This window comes from Capsicum annuum, chromosome 8 (genome assembly GCF_002878395.1).
Source record: "Capsicum annuum cultivar UCD-10X-F1 chromosome 8, UCD10Xv1.1, whole genome shotgun sequence".
Taxonomy (NCBI): Eukaryota; Viridiplantae; Streptophyta; class Magnoliopsida; order Solanales; family Solanaceae; genus Capsicum; species Capsicum annuum.
Window position 1 is genome coordinate 152,436,535 of NC_061118.1, and position 9,837 is coordinate 152,446,371.

Genomic DNA, 9,837 nt, shown 5'->3' on the forward strand with positions numbered 1-9,837 from the left:
ACACACACATACATGGCAATATAGTGCATCCCTCTCTATTCTTATCCAATCATATTGTATATGTATTTTTTGGGCTTGTATTATTATTATTATTATATATCCTTTATTCACTCTTAATTTGCATATTGGCTAGTGATATACAATATTATACCGTTACTGATATAATAGAATAGTATACCCTTATCGCTCCATTAGAATGATTATGTTTAGTTTTCTGAATAGCTGCCTATAGTGTATGATCTCGCTTTACCAGTTAATTATGCTTATATTATTTTTGGAGCTCAGTTTATCTCCACTTCTATAGAGACCAATGGCCTACTTAATTTTTCCTTTGATAGAAAAGATCTTAATTGTCAAGCACAAGGGCTAACGAGCAATTTTCTTCTGCAATGCCTGTCCCAAATGAGTAATGCAATAATATACATGACACATTTATTGATAGATCATCTGCAGAAGGATGCCATTCCACCGGGATGATGGCGATACTCGATAGTGGGTTAAACATCGCAGGAGGTAATCCCTAAGTATTTCAAAAACTCATGATTAAGATTTTCTACACAATACTAATACTATCATTAAAGTTGTTTTGAGCCAAATCAAGAACAAAATTCTATCATAAAACAGAAGAGCAAAGAAAGATACACTACCAGAGGCGGATCCAAAATTTCAAACTTGTGGGTTCCCAATAAAATAAATAATACTGGAAAAAATTAAACAAAAAAAAGAACCACCACAAAGGCTCAAACTCATGACCAAAAGCAACATGGCATGCATCTCAAGTCTTTCCCTCCTACCACTAAGCAATCCCATTACTTTGTTATGGGTTCCTACCTGTTAATATTTAAACCCATTGAGAATTAAGCCTTACGGTAGCGGGTGGGGGTTCCCGGGAACGCCCACCGATACCGTAGATCCACCCCTGTATACTACATGTCCCACACAACCTACCTAACTGTTTAGACGTGCATAAGTCGCACTTTTTTGGGGAAAAGGTAAAGGTTGCATATAAGTCACACTTGTATCATCACTAGATTTAGAAGTTTTGCAGATCACATGCAGGCAATCCTCTGCACCTAGAGAAGGAACCATCATCTGATGCCTTTACTGAATTTGCTTTTCAGGACTTCCTGTAATTGCTGGAATATAACAGAAAATACCCCTGCCAAAAAAAAGGAAATATCAAGGATGGCTAAGAGAAAATGTTGATGCAAGGATCTGAAAAACAGGCAGACTGATTTGGCAAACAACCTACTAAGTAAACAGATACAAATAAGTTAAATGACTAGAGACTGAGACAAGTCTTAAGTCTTGACAACTATTTCCTTGAATAACACTGACAAACCCAAAAATTGATAAGAGAACTAAATGTTATGCGGAGAATGAGAGTAAAAATAGCGATTCCAGTCTTTCAGAACACTGCAGTAAAATATTTACTAGAGAGCTGCAAAAGGAATATGGAAATATTCCAGTTGCCAAGGTAATCCAATGATAGAAGAATTAGTAGGCTGAAAGGGACTAGAGTTCCAAGTTAAAGTTAACACTAGTACACAAGTGAGCACCTCCTACTTGGGCTAGGTGGAACATGAGAATTTTAGTAATTGAAGGCAGGTTTCATGAAGCTGTTTTGAAAGAAGCTTTCCTTTTATTGACTGATGATATCAGTCACAGGGATCAAACTGTTCTGGAGTGTAGCTGAGAAGGTGTGTTTAGGGAACGATGGTCTACATAGCTAGTCCTTTTTGAAGACGAGAAGGCATAGGACATTATTGTCCCTTAAGCCTATCATGTGGGTCCCGTGGAAGTAGAGAAATAGGAGAGTCTTTTAGGGGATAGATAATGACTTAGCTATGCAAGGAACATGTTATTTTTAGTTAGCTTTTGGTGTACCCATGAAATTCCTGTTTGTATAGAGAATTGATTGTCATCTATAGACACCACCACTTTATGTAGGCTCTGTAATTCTTTAGCTCCTAGTTATATACAGGAGTTTTCTCAAATCAATTAATTTACCTAGATACCTTAACCAAGAATCTGTCGAAGGGGAATGAGACACCACCAGATCTGACCAAATAGTTCAGGAAGCAGGGAAAAGAGGAAATGAAATATTACTACACCGATTGGATCTGAGCAAATGGTTTTGGACAAACCTGGTACAAGGATCTCTTTCTGGAGCAATAATCCTTTCACCAGTAGAGTCCCTGGTATCTGCTGGAATACCTATAGATACAACCAGGCATTAGACCACATCATGCTAAATAATAAGGAGAGTAACAAGCCCTATGACCAATGAGACATTAGTTCGAAAGACAAAACACTATAATAAGAGAATTTACAGAAACACGCAGACGCATGTCATTCAGTTGGTCAGAGGGACAATTTGCAGATATTAATATATCCTGTTCGTTTCCATTCTGTGTTTGAGTCTTCAGGATAGAATTACATTGCTCAGCTGACAAAGTTACCTATAAGAAAACATTTAGATTCAGGAAAAACATGTAACAGGGTGCGGTAATAATCATAGAGAAGAACAAATGGAGCGTACGTCGACTTTAAATGAGGCAGAGTCTAATTTAGAGGATGCACCAATACTGTAGAAGTAGGATTCCACTGATTGCAAGACATCAAAGGCACTCTGATGGCGTTGCAGACCCTAAACAAACATTGGAAATCAATAAGAAAACTTGGACCCACCAGCAATGGAGTAATTAACAGAACTAGTACAACCACTTCGTGCCAAAACTAGTTGGTCTGCCAAAGAAATACACGACCTCATATGTAGGGTAGAAGTTCAAAGCCTTGGTGAATGCATAATGTGTAAACAATCATTTTTTATGCAGAAGGATAACAATGCCGTTGAAGTTAATCTTTAATCATAGCTGAATCTTCTATTGACTTATAAGGAACAACAATCGAAGCTGCGCTTTTCAGCCAGCTTGGTGTGCCCAACATGATTAAGAATTATGATGGGGTCAAAACAAACTTTGTTCTTTCAATAATGAAGGAACTATTTATATAGATTCTACTTGTATGTGAATTCTTTCCAGACAGCAAAATGGAAAAACGGTTAGTATGCTAGTGCACAAAATTTGAGTTGAAGTTGGGAAAATGTTTGTGGAACTCGAATTTTGTTTGGGGGTTTGGACATGAACTTCACTAGCAAAAAGAGTTCATGAATAGTCGAAGATTTGAAAAAATTCACTTGAAATACACCTTAAATCACTATTTCAACTTGAAAAAGAACATTTCAATTTAAGAAACCCAAAATTTCATTGGTCACACTTCTATTTGCAAATAACTATACTTGCAAGTGAAGTCATGGGCCACATGGTCACATCCTTTAAGACTTCAACCAGGTTGCATTGTACGCAGCAACATCTCTAACAAAAGACACAAAAATTGCAGATGGAAAAAGAGACAGTATTAGGTGAAGGAAATTACTCATGTCATGGAACATGGTCCAATCCTAATTTTCACAGACAAACTTAAGATATTTGAGCTTGGTTTTATCAGAATTATCAACTACCCAATGATCTCCCAGATGACCGAATAAAAAGCTAGTAATATCAGACCTCAAGCATGAATGACAAGTTATTCTTTTCAGCCACATGGGATGGTACAATCTTCTTGGAAGCAGGGAGAAATGACCAGGAAAGCCCCCATCGACATGTTTGACCTTGGACAAATTCAGTTGTCTTCACTATTGTAGCTCCAACCTCCCAAAGCTTTGATATCAGTACCTTTAGGTTAGTTTTTCTTCCAACCATTGAGGTGTACCACCTGGCAAACATGGGGTCAGGAAATATAAGGACTCTTCAATTGAGCTTTCCTGATAAAGTTCACTAATGCATAATGCAATAAACCAGATTCTCATAATGATGGCATACCCAAATGATTGTCTTAGTTGAACACTATCCTCAATAATGCGAGCGATAAAAGCACTCTCTCCACCAGGACAAACCATCTCCTGCACAGTCCCACCACAAGAAGTCTTTGGATTTAACCCAGCTTCCTCTATCGTCTCAAAAAATGGAGGATTGCACATACAGAAGTCGAATGTCTCCCCATCCTTGACTACACCAACAAGTATGGGTGGTCCATCATAACCTTTTCCTATACGTGAATGCATTTGGAGATGAGCAGGAGGTGAAGGCCCAATGACAACAGCCTCGTCTGTACATTGGCCATATTTTCCTGGTTCGTCATTCAACTCCTCACTGGAAGATGCTGGGTTGTCCATGTTAACTCTTCTGATCTCAATCAATTCAGAAATATGAGGATTACTTTTGACATTTTTCTCTGCCCACTCCAAAGCTACATCAGTAACATCTGTATAAAGCAAACTCTGAAGAATCAATGTTCTGCAAATATGTAGCACAGTTCTATTAGTGAAACACCAGCAATGATGCAAGTTAAGGAAGAAAATTACAAATTAGAGGGGACTACCAGAGCCAACAAACTTCCAACCCAGAAGAGATGCACCAAGAAGAGGATAAATGCAATTGGCCCCAGTTCCTATATCAAAACCTTTAGCAGTGTTTCCGTCAGCTTGAACTTTAGGAATGATGTCTGATGACAAAAGGTCTTCAATCCAATGAATATAGTTCGATCTGTTTGGGACTGTGGGGCAGAGCTGTCCATCAGGAATCCACCTACATAAAGAACATGTTCAGCATATGCAAGATAATGCAAGATAGGAGAATAACATCATTTGGAATGTAAAGGATCTATATAATCATACACACACTTGCATCTAAGCTGCATCTTCGGTTTGCTTGACACCTAACAGAGACAGAAAAAGCGTTTCTCCTTTTCCTTTTTTTCTTTTTCTTTGGTACATTATCTTAGCTGTTTATACACCAAACTGCAGGTAGGTTCCATCCCAGGCTTAGATTGTTTCAAAGTACCAATGCAGCTTGGTGAGCACAGCGCCAATAGTAATTAAGTAACATATTCAGTTTCTTCTAGCTTAAAACTCAAACATAAAAGATTTATTTGAGATTTTTTTTATCACAACTAAAGAAAAATCATTTATTATATATTTCAGTTATGGTTTAACATCTTCTATGGACTTTTAGCAATCAAAAGATCAAAAAATGACATCAAAAAAAGAAAAGGATTCTGGTTCCATCATTGACAGGGGGACAGCAGTTCTCTTTGTCTTTTCCTTTTTTTGCGGGTAACTAAGAATCTGCTTTTTACGGTTCGACATCAGAGATAACAGGTCCATTCCTCTAGCCCTTCTCCACTTAACAATACGGAACTTGGTTCACTGGCAGGATGCGAACTCTTACAATCACCTACCACACATCCTGCATTGTGCACTACTCTACCATTGAATCAAAGCCTGGGGTCAAGTATGTGGACAACAATATAACGAAAATAACTTCCATTCTCCCAGGCCACCATAGAATGAAAGTGACATGCAAGGTCAAGTTAAAAGAAACAACTTAGAACTGTAAAGGAGAAAACTACCTTAGCTTAGAAATGCTCAGGTTGCTAATATTTTGAACAATAAACTTAGCAACAAACACATTGACCAAAATCATGAAAATTGTTAGTATTCCTTCATACATATATGACAGTACCAACCTGAAATATTTGACACTATACCATTAGTAATACTTTTTAATACCAGTTTCACAGAATATAGTTTAACTTCACTATTCAAATGTAAATACCATTATCAATGGAGGTCTACTATGTAATGCTACTTTCACACACTTGAAAACACAACTTTAACTTCATTATTCAAATTTCAATTTCAACTTACTGTATGATCTTTTAAACCATTTTTTTCAAAACTTAAATATTTTCTTTAACCAGTATAAGTAGGGGTGTTCATGGGTCAGTTTGGGTCGGTTATTGGTCAAAACCATAACCAAACCAACTTAGTCGGTTTTAAAATTTCTAAAACCAAACCAAACCAAATAAAAAATAACCATCGGTTTGGTTCTTGTCGGTTTAGTTCGGTTTGGTTTGTTTTTTCGGTTTATAACTTTAGCTAATGATAAAAGTTGAAAATTTAAAAAACAAATCCAATCTAACATATGAGATGTCAACCGAGTGTTGTATATCAACCTTGAAACTATGATGTCAACTGAGTGTTATACTTCGGCAAAGCCATGACAACACCATATGAACACTTCTAAGAAAATATTAAAAAAAATATTTAACAGAATGATATTATAAACCCCCAAAAGGTGAACACATAAACTTCTTGCTCAACAAAGTTAAAATTAGTGATTGTCTATAGTCTAATGAATCTCAATTGTAAAAAAATTCAATATACAACAAGATAGTATTTTCACAATTAGTATCATTTGTTATTCAAAATGAGAAATTCATTTAGAATCTCATAAAGTACTGTCAATTGGACGAAGACATGTGACTGAATGTGTTGCGACTAAAGTTAAATCATGATTAAAATATAAAATGTAACAAATATTTAGATTGTATTTATGAATAATATATAAATAATTATAATATATATATATATATATATATCGGTTCGGTTTGGTTATTTTGTCGGTTATTTTAGAGTAAAACCAAACCAAACAAATTAGTATCGGTTTTTTAAAATTCAAAATCAAACCAAACCAAACCTAACCAAATATCGATTTTTTTAATCGGTTTGGTTTGGATCGCGGTACGGTTTGAAAAACCAAACCATGAACACCCCTAAGTATAAGTATAATAAAGAAGTCAAACAATTACCTTAAAACTCCACAATCAATCAAATTCTGCATATAAAACGGAACAAGGGTGTAGCCTAGTGGTCAATGGAGCAGGTTGAGCACCACGAGGTCTCGCATCCAATTCCCAGCAGAGATAAAACACTAGGTGATTCTTTCCATCTGTTCTAGCCTTGTAGACAAAGATACGTGTTACTGGTGGGAGGTGGCAGGTATCTCGTGGGAGTATCCGAGAAGTACGTAAACTGGCCTAGACACCACGATTATCAAGAAAATAAATAGAAAGTTTAATACAAGATGGAACGCAGGGACACTATAGAGTGAAGCAAAACACCATTTTACCAGAAAGGGGGAGCTAACAGATTGTGAATCAGCTCGCTAACCCAGTGAATAGTAAAACTTAGCAGTAACACAGTTAGGTGAGTATGAAAAATCTCAATTTATACAACACAAACAAGAAAACATAGAAGTGAATGGGGTCTTTTACCAATTGAGTCCATGATCATGGTGGAGGAGGACTCTGGTGAGTTCACGAGTGGCATTGAAATCGGTCCAGTCAATTCTTGGCCGACCATCTCCTGAATAGAAAACGTATGGTGCAAAGGTAGAGTATTTAGAGGCCAATTCGGTGAAATCAGGCGGGTTATCAAAGTATTTGTTGCGAGGGTGGCCAGTGGGTTTCTCTCCTCTCTTCCTCTTCTTGCTCCCCATTCCTACCAATCCCCACCTTTTTCTTTCTTCATTTACTCAGATGACCCTTTTTGGTGGAGTCATCTTATATTAACCTAAAACTTACGCAAATTTCACTTATTATAAAAAATTTCATACCTCCAAATATATTACAAAAATCTCATTTTTCTCTAAAAAAGACTTTCTATATATATATTTCGTCATATGAATCAGCCTTATAATATATATGTCCATCTTGTTATATATATATCTATCTTTGTCATACTTATTATGTATATAAATCGATCTTAGTAGATGTATATCTGCCTTGTTATATATAAAAATTTCTATGTTTACGTCAACCTTGCTATGAATATAAATTAAGAGAGAGAGTAAAGTAATTAAGGAAGTGGGAGAGAGTATAAATAATTCTAATAAGATTGAGATTTATGTTATTTTTACTACTAATTTAAATTTACGCGCTTTACGCATGTATCTCACTTTAATGAGTTCAAGTGTTATATTAAATACGATATTGGTTTAAATAATAAAAATAAATATTTTTTGACCTGCAAATTTCATACCACTTAAATAGATTATAATAGCACTTTGATTGAGTGTTATTTCAAACTTTGCTAATACTCTCCTCGTCCCATTTTACTTGTCTCAAATTTTCTAATTTGATTTCTCATTTTACTTGTCATTTTTCATTAATCAAGATAAGACAAACTCTTTTCCCTTTTTTACCCTTAATATTAATTATTTTATCTCCAAATTAAAATCTAAACATCATTTAATAGGGATATTATGGTAACGTACTGACGTTATTAATTATTTTTCTTAATCAGTGTGCAATGTCAAATTGGAACGAGTAAAATAGAATGGAGGGAGTATCTCATTTATTGGGACTCTATTAATTATTGTTCTTCGCACTAAAAATGTCATCGTAAATGATATCTGCTTGTATCATGTGTTCGATGAAATTAAGTTACTTTTTAGTATCCAAAGTAATGAAGTGGTTTATATTATTATTTAAATATAGATTTATAACAATTTGATTAGTATAAATATTTAACGCAACCAAGAATGAAAAGTAAAATAAGAAAAGAAACACGACAAACTCTACCATCACTTTAATTTAGATTTCAATAAATCAAAATCATGTAATTTGTGGTTAAAAAAAATTGTACTTAGAGTTATATTCCTAAAAAAAAGCAAATGAAAATTTAGTATTTTATTTGATTTATAGTCTATTTAAAATTAAGATACCTTTAATCAATTAATTAATAATGTTTATATTAATTTTCTCTATTTATTTTGATTTAGATTATTCTTCAAAAACTACCGCAGGTTAAAAAAAAACATATTTAGATACATAATTTTATCATCAATTAACTCTTGATAGTATCAATAATTATAGAGATAAATTTATTGTGATTTAAGTTATGTTTTTTACAATCTTAATATGTTTTTGAAGTTAACGATAATAAATTATCATATATTATTGATAGATAATTGTCAATTAAGAAGATTTAATGTAAATAGTAATACCTTAAATGTCAATAATTTCAACAATTTGGTGTTTGTTTCCATGCTCTTCATGATCATGGTCTCATGGGTACACTACATTCGAAATAAAATTGAAGGTTATTAACATGTTTAAGAGTTATACACTCCACTCTTTTCATTGAAATTTAATTGTAAGCTAGCACACAAATTAAACATAAAGAAAATAATCACACAAGATTGACGATTATAAAAGAAAGTTCAAAGTACAGAGAAAATACAAATAAAAAAATACTCGTCGAACAAACTCAATGTAAGCAAAAAAAACATGATCCTATAAAGTATAAATTCAAACCCTAGACTGAACACAAACAAAAAGAATTCATCAATGAAATTTTTGGCATTCGACTCCTATATAATTTATATTAATGTTTATATATGTACTATTGTGCCTATAATTGTATGATAATTTTTTTAATGTGCCTATAATTGTATGATAATTTTTTTAATGTAGTAGGCAACTTTATTTTTTTCAAAATTAGTCCTAATTTTTCAATAAAAACAAGGTAATATTAGCTTACTAAGTTATGAAGTAATTTAGATACATCATATTAGCTATATTTATGATAAACATTTTTTTCAAGAAATATATTTTTTATATTTTAGGACTCTTAATTTCTTTTCATATATTTATTTTATTATCAGTTTCTTATATATTTTATTATTTTAAGAGACCTTGGTCTTTAATTTAATAAATAATAATTGAAAGAAAAAATTTAAAAAGATAATTTTATCTATTGTAAAGTCTTTTGAGGGAGATTCTTTTAAAAAAATTATTATATTATATTTTTTTTGCGGTGTCACGTAGGGGTGAGTTTTTTTTTTAATTACAATTTTTAAATTATTATATTATATTATTTTTTTGATTTCACATAGGGATGGGCTTTTTTTTTAATTATAATTTTTTTAT

The 9,837-nt window shown here is 33.3% G+C and overlaps 1 protein-coding gene across 2 annotated transcripts; it reads right to left on the reverse strand.

Annotated features, from left to right (window-relative positions):
• Positions 1 to 584: 584 nt before the first annotated feature.
• On the reverse strand, positions 585 to 7,572 carry LOC107839524 (U6 small nuclear RNA (adenine-(43)-N(6))-methyltransferase). 2 transcript variants are annotated; one of them, XM_047394639.1, is made up of 9 exons: positions 7,180 to 7,321; positions 6,715 to 6,942; positions 4,444 to 4,649; positions 3,885 to 4,326; positions 3,570 to 3,777; positions 2,543 to 2,650; positions 2,334 to 2,462; positions 2,148 to 2,217; positions 585 to 1,159 (listed from the first exon to the last, which is right to left on the reverse strand). In XM_047394639.1, the coding sequence occupies exons 2-9, from the start codon at positions 6,744 to 6,746 to the stop codon at positions 1,089 to 1,091; spliced, it is 1,266 nt and encodes a 421-aa protein (XP_047250595.1). In that variant the 5' UTR covers positions 6,747 to 6,942; positions 7,180 to 7,321; the 3' UTR covers positions 585 to 1,088. The 2 variants fall into 2 exon arrangements, with proteins under 2 accessions (XP_047250595.1, XP_016538534.2); XM_016683048.2 differs by lacking the exon at positions 6,715 to 6,942 and having other exon boundaries at positions 7,180 to 7,572.
• Positions 7,573 to 9,837: the final 2,265 nt, after the last annotated feature.